At 51.0% G+C, this 19,391-nt stretch overlaps 1 protein-coding gene across 3 annotated transcripts; it reads left to right on the plus strand.

Annotated features, from left to right (window-relative positions):
- Window positions 1-2,820: 2,820 nt before the first annotated feature.
- Window positions 2,821-11,261, plus strand: BSND (barttin CLCNK type accessory subunit beta). Of its 3 annotated transcripts, XM_075002742.1 has the most exons (5): window positions 3,129-3,167; window positions 4,026-4,125; window positions 6,437-6,528; window positions 7,865-8,131; window positions 10,563-11,261. In XM_075002742.1, the coding sequence occupies exons 3-5, from the start codon at window positions 6,452-6,454 to the stop codon at window positions 10,996-10,998; spliced, it is 780 nt and encodes a 259-aa protein (XP_074858843.1). In that variant the 5' UTR covers window positions 3,129-3,167; window positions 4,026-4,125; window positions 6,437-6,451; the 3' UTR covers window positions 10,999-11,261. The 3 variants fall into 3 exon arrangements, with proteins under 3 accessions (XP_074858841.1, XP_074858842.1, XP_074858843.1); XM_075002740.1 differs by lacking the exon at window positions 4,026-4,125 and having other exon boundaries at window positions 2,821-3,167; XM_075002741.1 differs by lacking the exons at window positions 3,129-3,167; window positions 4,026-4,125 and adding an exon at window positions 2,821-3,086.
- The last annotated feature ends 8,130 nt before the right edge of the window (window positions 11,262-19,391 follow it).

A 19,391-nucleotide genomic window follows, 5' to 3' on the forward strand; every position in this document is an offset into this window, starting at 1 on the left:
CTGACCTCACTGTCTGAGGTGGCGTCAGTGGGACAGGAGGCAGGACTAACCCGCCCTTCCTGGCCCCATGTGTGTAGACTACAAGGCCCCAGCCCCGGGTGCATCGTCGGAGGAGGGAGTGAGACACACTGACATGAGAGTTGCCTCTTCCTGGGCAGTTCTGCCGCGCTAGTCTCCAGGGTCTCAAAGACCAGGAGTAGAGCCTGAGATCGTCCCTCACGCGTTGGTGCTTTGGATGTGTAGCGCCGTCTGCTCTGTCATCTAAGCCATTCTCCGCCCCGCCACCCCCCGCCCTCAAGGATGAATCCATTTAAAAATCACCTGGCCTCCTAGCAGAGGGGAAGCATGAGGTCCCTGTCTCCAGAGAGATGGCCTCCACCCCCAAGCCAAATAGCCTCTGTTAGGAATGGGAGCAGTGCTGTGTTCCTGTGCAGTTCTCTCTCCCCATTGCTGCTCCTTCCTTCACAGGCCGTGGGTTTGTTTTTCACTCCTCTAGCTCTCCTGGACTCTGCTTCCCACCCTCCTTTCTCACTGGAGGGTCTCTTTTCACTGCCTTCTCTGCCCCTTGCTCACACTCTCTCCTAGGCAGGCCACCAGGTGATTTCAAGACAGACATTAGCATCCATGCTACTGGTGCTCTGAGAACACTTCCAGCTGCTGTGGGGAAGGTTTTCCTTCCATATAACTTTGGGATAGTGCCTGGGCACTCACAAATGGTGTCCTCAATCCGTCTCCTGGAGACCAGGGCCCTGATGGTCATTGGCAGCTGAGTGTCTGTCTAGTGAAGAGTGAAAGAAAGAAAAATCTGATCCATTCGAGTGTGGGTGTGATTGCTAACTCCCTGTAGGATTTCTGAGTGGCCCTTGGGGTGGATGTTCCCTTAGCAAGACATGTCACTAGAGTTGGCTGAAGTGCTTGAATTTAGAAAGAAACGGTGATGGAACACGGCATTTCACCCCAAACTAACGTTTGAAGGGGAAAATGTAATTTTGGACTCACATTTTCTCTTACTGCTTAAAAAACCTGGAAAGCAAAACGTTTTCAGGTAAAGTTCACAGTCCGGGTAAAAGCTTTACCATAGCACTAAACATTTTTCTACCAGAAGTAGTTTTTTTGAAAATGAACACCATTTTTGAAAACTGGTAATTCTGGTTTCTGTTTTACAATAACCAAGAACCAAATAACCATATTTTTTTCCTGCAGTTTTCTGCAAAAAAGTACATTTTGCCCAGCACCATCCAGAACCCCATCAAAACACTCCCCTGGGGCAAGAGCTTTCAGTGTCTTCTTGGTGCCTGGTGATTTCTCGCACAGCAATGGTGCATATTCATCTCTATCTTGTGACCTTCATGCTAGTGGGCCTTGCAAAAAGAGGATGAACTTTCCAGCACTAACAAGGAATTATCCTGTTGCATCCTGCCTAACTGTGAGCTGCCTGGAGCAAAGAACTGTCTGCTATCTTAGGTGTCTGCACTGCGCCTTGCGCCATGGGACTCCTAGGTGCTACACAAATACAACTAATAAATCATCAGCGTTTCCCTTTCAATAGCTTACTGGTGCAAAGAAACAGGCACAGAACCCAGACATACCTCACTGTAGGATGGGGTGTGCAAAGTGACAGGCAGGCCCCCTCAGTGGGGCATGAAATTTCATAAGGGGGTGTAGCATACTCAGCTGCTGGGGCTCAGGCTCATCCATCTCATTAAAATGTTGAGATATGTTCCTGTTCTATGGACATGTATTGCCATTGATATACCGTTTAATAATGTTTTTACATCCTACAAGCCTATTTTCTGTATATTTGTCTACATACTTATATTATACTGATCTAGATGCTGATTGGACCTGCCATGAGCGCAGGGGACTGGAATCAATGACCCCTTGAGGTCCCTTCCAGTTCTAGGAGTCCACAATTTCTTACAGGTGTTGAAAGTTTTTTTTTCACATGAACAGAACTGAAACTTCCATCAGTTTGGATGACAATTGAAAGGTTGAGGAGGGCACCCTGCTAACTCCAGGGATGAAAAGTGGGGCCTGATGTAAAAAGTTTGCTCACCCCGCTGTAGGGTATTCCTGGAAGCATCAGCTTCATCTTTGCTATAGATGTGACACTATTACAGCTCAGCAGTGCAGGCCCGACAGTAGCTTTGGCTGACATCGGACATCAGGTCATTACCTGGGCTGATCCCGTCTCTTCTCCTGTGTCAGTGGCTTTTGTCTGCACAAAGGAAAGCAGCGTCTCTTCCTCAGCACTGGTATAAGCATGAGCAGACACAGGACAGCAAGGGATTTATCACCCCCTCTAGAACTGAGGCTGGAAGGGAGGTCGGCACGTCACCGGCCCCACACCCCCTCCCCCACATCATGCAGAGGGCAGATTAAATATTCTATCCCATCCCCTGTATAGCTAGAGTGTTCCTGTCCTCACATAGACGCACCCGTAGAAATCTGTGCAGAGCACTGAAACAAGAAATAGGCGCGGCCCACCTGCCTGCTCTGGATTGCCCACTGCTTGCAAACCACCCAGCCAGCTCCAGCCCCAGCAGTGGGCATAGCCAGGCATGGGGTGGTGAGTGCAAGAGCCCAGGGGTTAGCCTTAGCTCTGGGCCCTGGGGCTATTGCCCTCTCCCCCTTGCGGAGGAGCACCCTCTGGGTAAGATGTTCTGGAGCCTGTGCGACATGTGCCTAGGGGGAAGGTTACAGTGAGGTGTGCAGGGCAGCTTCACTGGAGTGTGAATTGCAGGATGGTGTTTGCATTCATTACACTCCCATTAAAAACTGGCTGGCTCAGACCTGGGCAGGACTGGTCTGCATGTGCAGCTGAGCCTCAGCTCCTGCCAGCCTCTGGAAAAACACTCCTGGCTGTACACTGGAGGAGAACTGGCTGGGACGGAGGCAGGCAAAGGGCTCCTGGCACCTGTCCCCTCCCAGCCCAGGGCTCTGGCTCCACAGTTGCGTGCTGCAGTTGGTTTCTGCCTGTCTGGTTTTCAATGGCTGAGGATAAAACCTTCCGCTACGGCCTCATCGTGCTGGGCTTCTTCCTGGTGATGATTGGGATGTTCATCATGAGTGTGGACAAGCCCCAGGTCTACATCACCTTTTGCACCTTGGGGGTTTTGACCATAGCAGTGGGGATCACCTGGAGCATGTGTCAGTGCTACCCCAAGGTAGGGCAAGTCTCTTATTTGGGCTTTCTCAGTCTGCCTCTCAGGTGCAGGGGTCTATGGGCTGGGCACTGCAAGGCATCTTTGGGAGCCCAAAACCATCTATGGGGGCTTAGCAATAATAGCTGATGGCTTAAACACCCATGTGGTAGCCACCTGCCCTTCTAAGGGGAAGGTAAGGCACCAGATGTGGGGCCTCTTCCCATCTCTGCTACTGACTCACTGAGCAGCCTTGGGCAAGTTATTCAACTGTTGTGGGAACCAGTTTCCCCATCTGAGGACAGTGGTACTTATCCTTGCTTCCAAAATGGTGTGAGACTCAGGGATGAAAAGTAAGATGTATGACTAGCCACTAGTAATGACTGGCCAGTCACCCTTAGGCTTGGCCCAGCATTCTTTCTCTCCTTTGGGAGCTGATCTGTCATCCGTCAGTGCTTGTGGCTGGCTCGGGGATACTGCTGAGTGTATATGTCCTGTTGGCTGGCAGGCAATTTTTCCTGGGTGTGAAATCCACTTCTTCCCTCGAGAGGGGCTTGGGAGCATCAAGGGGCTTCACAAGATGCCCTTTGCCACAGTCGGGCATTCAGATTCATTTTCAAAGTTACCGTAAGTTCAGGGTGGTTTGCAGAAGAATACTGGAAGCAGCTGTGAGTGGGGAGGGAAGAGAGGACAGTCACTTCTTCTGCCCTCCTGTCTACATTTGACCCACAGCACCTTCTGTTATCTCTGTGCATGGGCAAAGGGAAACAGACACATTGCCAGGGTCCCTAGAAGGGAGCTTGGGGCACTGCATTTGTGTGGGGTTACAAAACTGTGCATCCTTCCATCCATTCAAAGTACTTTGCCTTTCTAACCCCGAAGAGCCTGCTTTCTGCCAGGCTGGCCTTAACCCTTAGGATGCCAAAGCAGCTAAGGAGCCTGTCTACCACCTCTGGAGAATTACAAGTGAAGCGGGCACAGGGTAAGCTGGGAAGGTGTCTTTCTTTCTTCTGATCTAGAGCTAAAAACCCTTCAGTCTTTACTGAAAGCCATGCTGCCTGTCACAGGGAAGTGCAGTGAGTCCCTGTCACTAATGAGAGAGGGAATCATTTGAAAGAACCTATCGCTTAACTGCCCTTTCCTACACCTCTCACGAACAGCTGCAGTGTAACTCATTGCTGCTCAAGGATCAACAGGCATCAAAGGATGACAAAAGCCTGGTTTCATTTCTCAGAGTCACCTCTCCCCAAATCCACATTCCCCTCCCCTTCCAAATGCAGAAGATGGACGTTGAGCAGATGAGTGCCAAATCTTGAAGGAGAAGGAGAGGGCCCAGGCCCCTTCCAATGCTGTCTGCTTTCCACAGGCTTCCTTTGGCCCGAATGGGACTCTTTAAACCAGTTCCCTTGGGAGACACACAACAGAAGGGCAGGCTGGCACAGCGGCAATGTTTTCATGCAAGCTGCTTATTATACAAATTCATGATGCCATGTAAGACATTTGTACGGTAAGGGAATAAATGATCTTTCACCTAACGAACACCACTGTTGTTCAAGTAGAAGATACAGGAGATAGCCAGGAAGATGCAGGGTGGGGGAAGCATTTATTTGTTGCTCCTCCATTGCAGAAAGTTTTGTATGAAGTTATTTGAAGTTTATGTAACACTGATGGACGTGAGTCATCAGCAGGACGGATTGAACCTGTGACCTAAAAGCTAAAGCCCTGGGCTCTACAATATGAACTAAAGGCCAGCTGGGACTCAGCCAAGGCTGTAAAGCAGACTTCACTCTCCCTTGTATGTGCGCTCTCCCTCTGGGGTTGCATTTCAATTACGGGAAAAAGAACCCTAAGCCCTGTTGAATCCATGGCAACCCCACAGCCCCTTTGACTTAAGTGGGTCATTAATGGCCCTTTAAAAAAAACCCTTGTTGAAGAATGTTGGTAGCGCAGTAAAACAATGAAACTCCTGGAGAAGCACCTATCCAAGAACACCATTTTCCCAATGGGAACAAGATATTAGCTCGAGGGTTAGACTTAGGCCCGGTCTAGATTACAGCCTCATGTCTCTAGTCTTGGGTTCCCAAGTGACACAGGTCTATCAACTGCACTCCTGGAGTAGCACAGCGCTGGGAGAGCTTCCCCTATCAACGCAGCTACTGCCTCTTGGGGTGGGGAGTACCTATGGTGACAGGAGGTCTCCTGCTACCATAGGTAGCAGCTTCCCTGAGCAGCACAGCCTGCCCCGCTCTGTGGTGCAGAAGGGCTCCTTGGTAGGTCTGGTGCCAGTGAGCGTGCATGCTGTGGCGTGGCCCAGCAGAGGGTGGGGAGATGGGCGCGGGACAGAGCTGGCGGTTGCAGCACAAGAAGCTGAAGGGTTCGCCTGTGACAGAGCACCCGCTCCAGAGCTGTAACTGCTGGCACTTCAGCCTTTTTAACTGTCACTGGGAGACAGCTGTAAGCCACAGCGTTTGGTCCGGATCCAGGCTCCAGAAGGTCTGCAGGAGGGTTGGCTCTGGGGCTGCGGTTTGGCCCATAATAGCAATAAAGGCCGGCCACGAAGTGCAGAGCCAGTCCACAGTTTGTGGGGTGTGGATGGGGAGCGCTGGGAATCCAGCCCCTTGGGCCCATCCTTTCGCAGATGATGTCTCCATTTCAGGACTGCAGCCCTTAGGCTGCAACTCAAACCTCCATCCCCACCTGGGAAGAATCCCATGTCTCATCTCCCAGGGCTCTGGCCACCAAACACGTCTCCTGGAGGGGGGGACAAAGCCATGGAGACCCCGTCTTCCCCTCAGACTGAAGTCCATGGCACAGCTGGGACTCACTGGAAGGGGCCCTTTGGGAGACATTCTGCCTTTCTCTGAAGGGGCCTTTCTCTCCTCAAGATCTGCAATAATTTCTGATGGTGCTGAGGGTGGCCAGGCTGATGACTCTTTCTGGAACTGGTGCTCCAGAGTCTGCCCGACCAGTAGCTGGCTCAGTACAAGCAGGACTCTCAGGATCTTGCAGGACTGAGCCTCTGTTTTGGTTCTGCATATCAGCCCAAGTTTCATGGCCAGGGGAGTAGCTTGGGTATGGTTCATTCTTTGTAAATGTGATCTGGACCCTTAGCTACCTCTTCCTGGGCGGTGATTTGGATGCAAAAATACCCACTTATGGCATGAGCCAAGTGTGATTTCACTGCTAGGAAGGAGTTAATGATAGCCCGGGAAAACTCCTCCTCTGCTGCAGGAGATTCACCCTCTTTGTTCACATTCAGAAGAACCATTCATTCCTCCCTGTTTCCCCTCCAGATAACATTTGTCCCCATGGAGACGGAGTCTGAGAAGTTCCTCTCACCCCAGCCTGCCGTTTCGACAGAAAACGAAATTCCGGAGAAGAGCTGGTATGTCAGAAAGATCCCAGGTTTCCAGACTCAGCTCAACAGTTTGCAATCTGGTTTTTAATTAGCGTCTCAGCTTGTACACAAGGTTATCTGTGTGCCTCGGGGGTGAGGTCAGTCTCTGAAAACCCTGGCACGAGGGAGGGCTAAAAATATTTTGTCTAAAAAAAACCCGAAAAACAACCAGTTTGTTATGGAACGCAGGACTCCATTTCCATGTTCTTCCAACCCTTGGCTTCTCTCCGATGAGGCTGCCAACAGTAGTGTATGTGCAGGGCAGGGAGAGGCTGATGTGACCTTATTCCACTGTCTTTTCCCAGCTAGAAGTTCTACTGATTTCAGCTCTTTCCCAGGCAAAATCCTCCACTGAAGTCCCCCTCTGATGTTCCTCTGGTGGGCCTAGTGTAGTGCTTGTTCAGTGTGTGCCAAACCTGCAGTCCTTTCCAAGGCAAAGTCCTCCACGTCAGACTGCCATTGGCATCTGAAAGGATGTACTTACTGCAGGTTCTCAGTAGGACCTAGACTAAGATCAAGAGATAACTTCACCACCTCTCAGCAGAGGTGACTATTGTTCACTGTGGGCTGGATCCAGAGTCTGGGGAGTTTCGATGTGAAGATTCAGGGATGCATTAACAGGAGTGTTGTGAGCAAGACATGAGAAGTCATTATTCTGCGCTGACTGGGCCTCAGTTTGAGTGCTGTGTCCAATTCTGGGCAACACATTTTAAGAAAGATGTGTAGAAATTGGAGAAGGTCCAGAGAAGAGAAACTAAAATGATTAAAAATCTAGAAAATATGACCTGTGAGAGACAATGAAAAGGATTGGGTTTATTTAGTTTTGAAAAGAGAAAGCTGAAAGAGGACATGATAGCAGCTTTCAAATCTTAAAAGGGTGTTACAAGGAGGAGGGAAAGATACTGTTCTCCTTAAGCTCTGAAAATAGGGCTTAAATTGCAGCAAGGGAGGTTTAAGTTGGACATTAGGAAAAATTTCCTAACTGTCATGGTGGTTAAGCACTGCAATAAATTGCCTAGGAAGACTGTAGAATGTCCATCATTGGTGGTATTTCAGAACAGGTTAGATGAATACCGAACAGGGATGGTGGTTGGTCATGCCAAGAGGGCAGGAAACTGGACGTGATGACCTCTTGAGGTCCCTTCCGGTTCTAGGAATCTATGATCTGACCTATCTCTAAGACAAATCCGCTTCCTTTTATGGCATTTTATTTGCTTCTTTCTCAGAAAATAATAAAATTGCTGCTTCAGAGCAGAAACTACTGGAATTCAGTTAAATGGCAGAATTTGATGCTTTCTATTTGTCTCTTTTCCCCTACCTTCAGCTCCCAGACTCCGTACACCAGTGAGGAAGAAGCTAATGTCTATGAGACAAGCCTGCCATCTTACGACCAGATCCAAAGGAAAGCAAAAGGCTCCGAGGAGCATCTAAGGGTTCAAACTGCCCCACTCTTAGGTGACTGTGAACTCAAGACAGGAGACTGTCCCCATCCTTTCATACAGGCCACAGCTGATGTCCACAGGATCTCAGAGAACAATGAAGAAACCTACAGAGATCCAGCAGCACAAGCGGTCATAGCAACTATCAGCAGGTAGATAACCTTGAGGAACTGCTATAGAGGAGCCCACAGGCATGACAGTTGCACTTTTGGAAACTGAGTCATTACAGACATAACAATAGACCAAAAAATAGATGGCGATCAAATCCTTCCAGCTAAATTGGGATGGGCAAAAATTTTGAGGGGGGGAACTGGAAGAATTTGATAAGTGGTCAAGGGCCATGATATTAACGGAGGAGTGCAGGGTCTAGAACAGAGTTGGGTGAGGAAGGGAGCTCCAGGAAGGAGACTGGGGTGCAGGAAAAGGTGCGGGCTCTGGGAGGGAGTTTGGGCGAAAGAGGGGTTGTGACCTGAGGCAGGGGTGCAGGGGTTTGGGATATGTGGGATCATGGAGGAGATATGGGTGCAGGAGAGGACTCTGACCTGGAGGAGAGGTGTAGGAGGGTGTTCAAGGACTGGCTAGGCATTGTGACTGGGGCTAGGGGATTGAGTGTCCGGTCAGGGCGGCGTTATAGGTGCAGGAGGAGGGGTGCAGAAGTTTGGGTAACATGGGGCTGGGGGGCAGAAGACTGGGGGGAAGGAGGGGCTGGAGTGCCAGTGGCAGGTTTTGGCGGGACAGTGTTTTCCTGTGTGGCTCCTGGCCAGCAGCCCAATGGGTTTCTGGGATATGCTCCCTAATTGCTGTGCCCCAGTTTGCTGCTCAGAGGTGCCGGTGCCAGGGGCCATATTCTTCTCTGAGCACTCAGAAGGGGGAGATTCCTCATGCTGCCCCCACCTCCACCACAATCTCACAGCTCCCACTGGCCAGAAACCTGTCAGCTGCTGCAATGTGAAGAGCAGCAGTGCTGGTAGGAAGCATGGCTGTGAGGCTGGTGCATTCCCACATCCCAGGTCCATCTGGACACTAGTGACACGTGACAGCAGCAGAGCCCGGAGGCAAAGGCTGAGCAGCAAAAGGGTTCTGCGAATGGGCTGCCTGGTTAGTCGCTGTGGTTGGGAAGCCAAAGAGCTGTGTGAGGCAGCAGGAATGCAGTATCTGGTGAGCGGCAGCTGGCTCTGCAGGGGATCTGAGTGAACGACAGGGCATGAAATCGCTCCGCAGACACGGCATTGGATTGAATGCAGTCAGGCAATTTAGGACGTGCTGAGTTCATAGGTGGTGCAGCTCTCGGGCTTCATGCCTCCTCTCCCAAACACAACTCCAGGCTAACGCAACTGGCTTTCTCCAGTCCTGAAGGAGGAAAACACGCCCCAGGCTCAGCTGGGACCTCGTGAGAGCCTGAGGCAGCTCCCACTGAAGTCAGAGGAGGGGTGGCTTTTTTGGAAAAGGGGGAGGTTTTCAAATGCACCGAGGGCAGCCAGGGCCCCATTTGTGCCTTTGAAAATCACTCCCTGGCTGATTAACTGCAGGATCCTGGCTTTTCCTGGGAGATTGCAGGGTTCTGTTTTCCTGCTTGAAAGCAAACATGGGTTCTTATTTCCTGCCCACTGATTGCTAATAAGGCACAGGCCCCTTAGTGTCCCAGCTGGGTCCTACACAGGGATGAACAAGCAGATGAAAACCTGTAGAATCTGGCCACCCTGTACATGGGCAAAGATAAACAAAATGTCTCACAGGCCACACACAGAACTCCAATGGGCCGCATCAGCCGTCAGGGCACAAGTTGCCCCACACTGGTATAAACCATTAATGTGGGACTCCGCTGGCCCACTTGCTGGAATGCATCTCTAACTGCCCACAGGCCATCTTGAACCTGGGGCCTCAGGAGCTTAGTGTAGGAGTCTTTATGGCTTGTGCTAAAAGCCAGGTGGCTCTCAGCTAAGGCTGTAGAGACTTGTTCTCGCTCTGTGTAAGTGGTCCAGGTGCCACTACATGGCACCGTGAACAGCCCCCAGTAGGTGGGTGGGTTACACATCCTTCTCTGGGCAGACCATGGTGGCTTTTTAACATGCCCATAAGCATCACTATGAGAGGTGAAGACTATCATAGCCGGAGAGGCGTTTGCTTAAACTCTTTTTGGATACTCAGTTGGTGACTCACAGGAGGTCTGGCTCCTGGGGAATGAAAGGAGCTCTGACGTCACTACCCCCCCCGGAGATCCTCCAGATTGTGATTACATCTGCGCCAGGATTTAGAGGAAGGACACTCTCAAAGGCCACAGTGACCTGCACAAGCTGTCCTTGGAGACTGCGGCCGGGCAGATGGAGGAGAGGAGCAGGGATGCACTGGGGGGCTTCTATGAAGGTACTGTAATGGAGGGACAGGGCTCCACCATTATGAAAACTAGACACAAGGTAGCTAGCAAAAAGGACTGCCACGAGCCCAGCAACACCCTGGGGAGCAGCTGCTCAGCTTGATTTACGGTAAACCCCAGGGCCACAACTCAAAACAGGGAAACAACAACACAGAAACAAGGCAGTAAGTGAATCTGTGACCTTCAATGTTTCTTTATGCTCTTTTCAGCCTGTCAGAGAGGTCCCATGGTGCAGTGCCACTGGCCTCCTTCCTAGACGACGTTGACCTGCCGTCCTCAGAGGGCTCCATCTCCAGCAGCCAGTTTCTGGGGGGATCCACTGACTCACTGAGAAATCCGTTTGCTTCACAGGGGCACCCACAGAATTCTGAGCTTCCTCACTATGGAGCTTTTGCTTTGATTGATTTGCCACTGGTGGAACAGGAGGATCCAACCCAGGAGCAAACACCAGCCCTATCTCAGCACTACCTACCTGCTACTGCCTCAGCAAGACATTCTGCATTGGCCGTGGGTCCTGGCTCCAAGGCAGCAGTGTCAGGACAGATTGAGAGTGTGGAAGAGGAGGATGACATGTATTATGGGTTAGAAGATGGGCCAGAGAATGTATTCAGAGTTGATGATTTTGTCTTTGAGCATGAGACCTAACCATGGAGAGGGGCAAGTGGCAATCAGAGACAGACCCCAATTGCAGAGCTCAAGGGCTGCTCTGTATTCCATGTGCTTTGCTGATTGGCCCTGCTCAGACTGGGCAGTTGGGAGCAGGGAGCTGGCAGAGTGCAGCCAGCTGCAGGACAGTGAGTGCTTGGTTGGGTTCTGGCTCCTGGGAACATGCTGATTTGCAGGGGGAACAGGTCATGTCTGGCACATTAAAGAGGTGTGATTCGTTACTGACAGTATGGCCTATCTTGCAATCATCTGTGGAATTTAACCACTCAGGGAGCAATGCATACCCAACGGGCCAGTTCTCTGCATTCACTCCCACCCCACTTGCATATATTTAGCTGCTGTCCTTCCTGACATGGAGGTTGCAATCCCAGGGAGAAGCCAAAGGTGCCAGGAGGCCATTGGCATCACAGGAATGTGTTGGGGTTAACAGGCTTCCTCTCTGCACCTGCAGAGCCATGTTTTCCAAGGGGAAGCTGTCGTGTAGCCCATAAAACGTGCGCCTGTCATTCTGGGCCAAAGCCCCAGCCATTTGCATCGGAATGCTCAGAATCTGGGCAGCAATCTGCTTGGGCCTGTGGCTCGTTCCCTGGGCCTGGACATGTGTTATGGTGGCCCAGCTGAAAGGGAGGCCAGGGCTCAGGTTGGCTGAAACCCCAATGGCCAAGTAACAAGACAATGGATTTTATGTTTGCCCAATAATTAAGTAAATACAGTACTCAGGAAAGTGAGCCCTTACACCCGGCAGGGCTATCCAGCCTACAAGCTGCTTATCACCTGGGCACTGCAGGCTGGAAAATGGGACCCTGGTACTACCTGTGATAGTCCAGGTCTGAGCTGCCTAGGAGCTGGGGAGCTGTTGTGTCTGCATGTCACCAAGGTGTGTGGATTTGGCTGGCATCATGGTGTCTGCGAACCAAATCTCTTCCCCCACAGCATTCACCACAAGCAATATCTAGAGATTCTTCTGCAGAAGGCAGCAAGCTAAGTGCAGCCACATTGCACCACAAGGCCGGTGCTGATGTGGCACAGGGGTGCAGGGGTTTGGCTTTCTGGCTACAGCAGTTCTGCTGTCTGGGAAAGGAATGTTGATGAAAACCGCGTTCAGCACAGGCATGAGCCTGGGCACAGTCGGGGCCAGATCATGCGTGTGGGAAGGGTGGAGAAGTCTAACTGCCCTGACTGAAACAACAGGACTAGTTTTAGGTGGGCAACAAGGTACTGCTCCAAGTTGGACTTCACAAAGCAGATTTGGCAATGTGTTTTCCTAATCCTACAAACCCCAGAGAATCCAGCTGCACCAATACCAGGGAGCTTTAATGCTGGTTTGCTCTAGTTCCCAGGTTAAAAGGAACTTTGTCCAGCTTGTGAACTTCTCCCCTCCCCTGGTGGCTGCGATCCGGGAGGTGGAGTTCTCCAGAGGAGTGGCCGTCAAGCAGGGTGCTGCCCCCCGATGTCAGCTCCTTACTCTGGAGGACCCACTGCACGCTCCAATGGATGCCTTGCGGACGCAGGAGTCAGTGTGGCAGAAAAGCTGGAGCGATTCATGTCAGTTTCAGGATTCTGCAGCTGCTGGGCTCCTTCGCTTGTCAGTTTGCCTTCTGGGGCTGGGAAACGAAGCCAAGCAGAGAGCAAGCAGGCAGCAGCTGTGTGAACTGATGCGTGCCAAAACAATTGTCAGCCACCTGACTCCAAACTAGGCCATCTGCAGATCAGGGCAGTTATTCAGCCCCCTAAGAGTGTCCCTCTGTTTGAAAACTGGGTCTTTAGGTTTGTAAAGAGCCACTTAGGTTTAGGGCTTGCTGTTGAACAACACATAGTGAAGGTGGGGTTGTAGGTTCTATCCCATTAACACCTCGTTTCATTTCATCACCTGGATATGTTGTGGGTGGGTGGAGATTTCCACAGGAGCCAAGTGTGGAGAGTCCTTGACCGGCCGTAGGGCTAAAGGCCATGCCACACACGTGTACATGGCTTTCATTCAACAGCATCATACGCAGGACGGCTCGGGTGTTGCTGCACAAGGTCATTCATGCTTCCAGCCATTGGAACGGAAGATTGTTACAGATTCATTCTAAGGGGTGCCGGGGGCCGTGGCTTACAGCTGAGGTCTTGCATTTACAATTTCAGGTTTATTATTGCCTAAGGGAGCCCTGGGTGAGGCTGAACTATGTGTTATTTGGTCTTCTAATGGGATGGCAATTCTGAAAAGAGGAAACACCACAAGACCAAATCTCAGTGTTTTGCAGCCCCAGATATGGCTCTCCTACAAAATGCAAATAGAGAGGTGGATTTTTCCAGATGCTGCTGTTCACTGCTGGGATGGTAGCGGGCCCTGCGGAGTGCCAGTTCCCTTGAGGCGTAGAGCTACAGAGTAAGCATTCACCTCTCCAGCCTGATCCCCACACCTGAGCAAAGTGGTTGCCAGTATTGATAACCCGTAGTTCTCCACTCGCACACCTACTAAGGGCAGCCAGCAGTACAAGTTACCAAACTCTGTGCAAGGCAGCAGCAAATCAGACCCTAGTAGGGTACTAAAAATTAGCCCAAAGCAGAGCCCTGAATTCCAACCGCCTTTGCCCACCACCACTCTCTGGGAAAGTCCAGACCCCATTCTGGATCATCTGAGAGTTTGTGGCTTGGGACCTCATGGGATGGAAAGGGTCATTCAGCGTCATTCAGGAAGTCTTTCACTGGGACTGGTCAGTAACATTGACATGCTGCTTGAGTGACTGGCTGGCTCAGATAACACTTCAGAGTTTAAGGCACTAGTTCTGATCTGGCTGCTGTTGGCAGAAAGTTGTTCCCCTCTGAAGAATATTAGGTCATGTATGGCAGATGAATTGGTGGTCTCGTTCCAGTCCCTAGGTAGGTGCCCACAGCAGAACCACCATAGAACCAGCAGCGGTTGGTAGCTGGTTGCTGGCAGTCTCCTTTAATAGGCAAGTGCGCCTTTCATTCTCTCATCTTCTCTCGCCTACAGAAGCTCTTCCAGGGAAGAGCAGAGGCCAACCCAGGTTGTTTTCTTTGGCTCAGGTACATCTCACCTTGCATAATTAAACCCATGGACAGTCTCTGAACAATTCCCCTCGTCCGGCGGTGGTACCATGCAGCATGGACCTCCTGTTGAAGCTGTTGCACTCTGCATCTGCAATGAGGGAGTGGATGGAGCAGGGAGAAATGCTTCAACAGTCGTTGGCCCAGAGGGATTGAGAATGACTATGGGGCCAGTGGATTGGGTGCCTACCTGGGAGACAGAGACCCCAGGTCCAGCCCCTTTGTTCCAACCATGCTTTCACTGTTTAATCCAAAGAGCTTCAACAGGTGAATCAGAATATCCCACTTCCCAGTGGCTGATGCACTCTCCAAAGAGGAAGGAGACCCCTGTTCAAATCTTTGCTTCCCCCTCTGCTAGGTGGGGGGAACTGAACCTGCATTTCCCACATGGCAGGCAAGTGCACCAGCTGCTGAACTAAAAGTCATCAAGTGGATTCCTGCCGCTGGAATCTGAATGGGACCTGACACAGCAGGGTGTCTCTAAGGATGTCTCCCATGTTGGATCCTGCGTGTAGTCTAGGAATGCCTGTCTCTTCTCTGGTTTGCAAATCCCTCTGGGGCTTAGGCTAAAGCCATGCTACCCTGGCTTCTGGAACTTTGTGTTGTGCATGCATGGCACAGTGCTTTCCGGGGTCAAAGTTGACCCTGGAACTCCTTGCGAGTGGGGAGGATTAAGGAAGGTGATGGGAGAACCACTCCCATCAACCTTCTTCCATGTAGACAGACGCTGTAGTCAACCACTGATAAGTCGATTTTAGCTACACAATTGGCGTAGCTAAAATTGCATATCAGTGATCAACTTCTCTGTCTACTTGGGTGCCTGGATACCCAGAGGGAGGCAGCAGAGTGCATGCCCAGCTGCAGAACATAGGCACCTAGACAAATGGGACTCGGAAAAATGGAGATGTTGAGGGAGTTCAGGCACCTACAGTGTTCAGCAGGAGCTTCGTGGATTGGCTGCAAAGCTGAGGAGCAGGTAGCCAAACCTGAGTCTTTGGTGCTTACGGCTGGAGTTGAGGCACTTAAAGTTCTTTTGTGAATCCACCCTATCTCAACAGGAAACGTTCTGTTTAAGTCATATTGACAGAGACAGTCCGAGTTTGGCACCAAAGGAGATGCAAACAAAATTGCTTTTAAAGTCTTGTTTACCATAAATAGAGACCGCCAGCCCACAAGGAGTTTTGACCTGCACGTGCCCTTCAGAGTCCTGCCTGGAACTCCTGACAACCCAAGATCTTATTAGCTGATGCCTTGATTAGGGCATGGAACAGCTAAGTAAGGAGAGATTAAAAAGACTGCAAGTATTCATCTAAAGAAAGAGACAACGAAGGGGTCTTTTATGGACTAGAGGCGTACAAAATGGTGAATGGTGCAGAGTGTGAACAAGGAAGTGTTATTTACCCCTTCACGTAAACACAAGAAGTAGGGATCACCCAGTGACACGAGCAGGCAGCAAGTTTAAAACAAGCTTAGGGTTGTCTGTCTTCACACAACACACCGGCAACTTGTGGCCAGATGAGGTTGTGAAGATCATGGAGGATGAGTCCATCAGTGGCTATAAGCTGAGATGGTCAGAGTTACAACCCCCTATCTGGAGTATCTCTGACCTGACTGCCAGAAGTTGGGACTGAATGATAGAGAATGAATCAACTTGATGAACTTCCCTGCTCTGTTCATTCCCTATGAAGCACTGGGCACCGGACACTGCCGGAAGGCAGGATACCGGGCTAGATGGGCCATTGCTCTGGTCCAGTGGGGTTGTTCTCAGGATGCTTCTGCTCTCGGCCCTCCACATGAGGGGCATTCAGAAACACCTTGGTCAAAATGTCCAGAGGTGACTCAAGATTTTTGGTCTCAGTTTTTGGATGACTCCTGTCTGGGCCTTAACTTTCAGCGGACGGGTTCTCAGCCCTCTCTGAAAATCGGAACCTTTTCAGCAAGTGAAGTCAGCCACCCCCCCAGTGCTGAGATAGCCAAAAGGCCTAGTTATTTTCACAACTTAGGCAAGTACCCTATTTAGTGTCTTTGGGGCAGACAAAAGTATATCTAAGTGAGCGTGGAGAAAAGCTGGTCTATGCAAATTGTGCACAGAATGGTCTCCATTGCAATGTACCGTATTGGGATGGGACCCATGGAATCTCTCCTCTTTGTGGTCACTCAATAATGAGCAGGATGTTTGCATGTCACCCTCCTATTTGTGAGTCCGTTGATGGCTGACCAGCCCAATAATGGAGCCACAGGTCTTATCACAGCAGGGGTGGGTGTTGGTAGCTGTTGGAGGGGCCTGGGGCAGTTTTTGATGCACTTTTCTTCTTCTCCACCTCTCCTCATCTGCAGGTACCTCTCAAATTGTGGCACCCCCTCACCGATTACCGCTTTCCCAGGGAATGGGCCCCTTCCAGTCCCACTCAGTGGGAAATGCAGCCTCTTTACTGGCATTACTGTACTATCTGGGGAGACCAGCCTTCCCAAGGAACGCTGCTCTTCTGAGATGGAGCAGCTACAATTTGTCTCAGTCTGTGCAATCTCCATGGTGTACAGTGCGGGAAACAGAAATCAGCAGGGGCGAGGAGGGAGATTAGATGCTGCACAATTCTCTCTCTCCTCTGGACCGGGAGGGACACCCTGGCTAAGTGGCTTCTGATGTATCTAATTTGGAACTGTGGTGGTTGACTCCTCCAAGTCCCACATGCAGGATCACATCCCAGAACTAGTGAATAAGGCCCTTCAAATCCTCCCTTAAGATCTATTCCCATGGTGGTCCCATTGGCCAGAGAGCTGGGGCAGAGCACGGTTATCTCCTGTTTATGGATAGCAAACAAAAATGAGTCCTCTTGTCAGGGCTTACTTTCTCAGCACACCACTCCACCTGTACGTAAACCCTTGCCCGTGCCCTTCCCAGTGGCTGTGGGACATAGGCTCTGAATTCTGTGAGCCAGGGCCCACCTCAGCCTAAATGTTTGTACAGCCCCTTGCACAGCAGGAACGACCCTTCTACAAAAATAGGGCTTGATACAAGCCCTGCATAAAACTAGAGACACCGGAATGTAAAATCCCAGCTCAGAGACTGGGTGAAATCCTGACCACACTGAAGTCAGTGGCCAAATGCCCCCAGTGCCAGGCGTTCAGGCAGAGTGTCCATATTTATGGCTGACACTTCTGTGTTCAAGGTGGCGAGTAAAGAGAAAAGTGTTTGCTAACTACTGCAGGCTGGGCGCATGCTACTGTCAAAAGGGAAACAATCATTCCAACTATTTACCCCTCGCTAGCTCTTTTTCCTTGAACTGCCATTTACGCTGTAGAATGACTGTTCTTTGGATCCTCCAGAAATCGCCTGTTACCTAGGTCCTCTTCTGTCTCCTTTTCTTCATTTGTTACACTTTGAGGGCAAACAGTTGATCCTCTCCCTGTTCGTTCCATTTCTCCCTAAAACCTTCCTTTCCTCTCGTTCCCTTGCTTTGTGGCATTCTGAGCCCGCCCCATGTGACAGATGCCACTTGCACCCTTGGTTTCAGTGCTGTCATGTCAAGGATGAGCTTTCTTTACGCCGGAGAAGGCCATGTTCTTGGACTGTTTATGAGGTCACCACTGGTTTTCTCTTTTCATGATGCATCGGAAAGCTGGCCCAGGAGACAGCTGGGAACAGGACACGAGCTGATTAGGAGTAAAACTCTGTCCCGCATTACATGTTGATTTTAGCAGTCCTGCCAGCACGTTACAAGGGGAGGGACATCTTCCGTTCGTATTCAGCTTTGGCGGCAACAGCTCGCGGTGTTCCATAGCTATTCTGTCCCATGTGGCACGACTTCTCTAGGTTCTCACATGGAGTCACAGCACCATAGCACTGGAGTGGGTTATTTCAGTCCATCATGTCTCAGCTACAATCGCCATTGCTGACCAGCGCGCACAGACTGAGCTACCTCCTCGCTCCAAGAGGAGGTCCTTCCAGCTCAGGGGGGCAGCTGTGCTGACAGAGCTCTGACTCCCAGTGTGTCAGTGCAGCATCTTCTGGGCACAGGACACTACCCACTAACCACCGCCCCAAAGAGGTCATTCCTGAGGGGATGAAGCTGACTCTCACAGAGCAGTTCAGACTATCAGCTGAGGTTAAATATTGTAGGAAGAGAGACATTCCTGCATAAATTAAAAACTGTACGTCTCAGCCATAGCCAGGCATCGGCCTAGGAAATAACCTTGGTGTGGTGCTGGTGGCAGGCAAGGGAACCAACGAGCCCCCGCACTTCGCTGTCTTCACTGGGGTGGAAATGAAAATCCAACATGTTCCAATGAGCGACTCTTCTGCTCCCCGGGTAAGGCACGTCCTCCAGCTCGGCGGCCCACTCCAGGGCAAAGAGCCCTCAGCAGTGACCGCCGAGACCTTGCCCTGCTACTGAAGTGCTTGCCCTGCACGCTAGGGCAACTCACACCCCTCTGGGCCTACTCCCCTCCCACCCTTTGCCTATTTAAATGCTAGGATTGTTGAGGAGAGGAACAGTCTCCATGCCCAGGTTTGAACAGCATCTGCCCGTGTAGAGGTGGTCGGGCAAGTCACAGATAGTAAGGTCAGGGGACCAGCTCCTGCATAGCCCAGTTGACCTGGAGCTGGTGATGCTCAGCTCAGGGTAAGTGCCATGGGGATGCTTCCACCTGCCATCTGTGGAAGGCCCATGATAGAGCTGCAGTAATGGGGCTATCTCATCACTGCATCACTGCGCCAGGGAAGGGGGAGGGTCTCTCATCATCCTGGTTCCAAAATACACTGATGGCCATGGAAATCCAGGCAGCAGAAATGAGATCCACAGGGAGGAAGCTCACTGGTTTTGCAATATGCAAGGGGAGGCAGAGACCCAGGCACCTTGTACAAAGTTGAGCAGCTACTTCTCCAGCTCAGCTCAGCTCAGCTCAGCACAGCACAGCACAGCATGCCGGTATGAGACAGGTAACGAGGTGGCCAGAGCCGCCATCCATCTCAAAGATCAGGTCACTTAGTGAGGTGCCTCGGTAGGGATTTAGGCACCCCCATTTGAAAACACTGGCCACTGTCTTTTCTGAGTCCTGCCTTGTGAATCAAACCTAGCCCCCTGGCTTGTGGCTGGCTGCTGAGAGAAGGCAGGGCGTGCTGACCCCTACTGGCACGTTTGTATATTCAGTCTATATCTGGCCCAGCTGGCATCTGAGCCTCAAGGGGTGCCCGGGCTGGGAGCAGTGATGGGGATATGAATCTCCTGCTTTGAGATTTCTGTCTCTGTTTTAAAATAAGGGCTCCACGTGGTTGAGTGAGGAAGTGGCTGAACGGACGGCTCTGCCAACCTACATCT

Source organism: Carettochelys insculpta, chromosome 9 (assembly GCF_033958435.1).
Source record: "Carettochelys insculpta isolate YL-2023 chromosome 9, ASM3395843v1, whole genome shotgun sequence".
In the NCBI taxonomy this organism is placed as follows: domain Eukaryota; kingdom Metazoa; phylum Chordata; order Testudines; family Carettochelyidae; genus Carettochelys; species Carettochelys insculpta.

Excerpts from the sequence above, each read along its gene's own strand:
- BSND (XM_075002740.1), top strand. The coding sequence starts at position 2,991 with ATGGCTGAGGATAAAACCTTCCGCTACGGCCTCATCGTGCTGGGCTTC. Across the intron at positions 3,168-6,436 it reads TGTGTCAGTGCTACCCCAAG|ATAACATTTGTCCCCATGGA; the intron begins GTAGGGCAAGTC and ends TTTCCCCTCCAG. Across the intron at positions 6,529-7,864 it reads GAAATTCCGGAGAAGAGCTG|CTCCCAGACTCCGTACACCA; the intron begins GTATGTCAGAAA and ends CCCTACCTTCAG.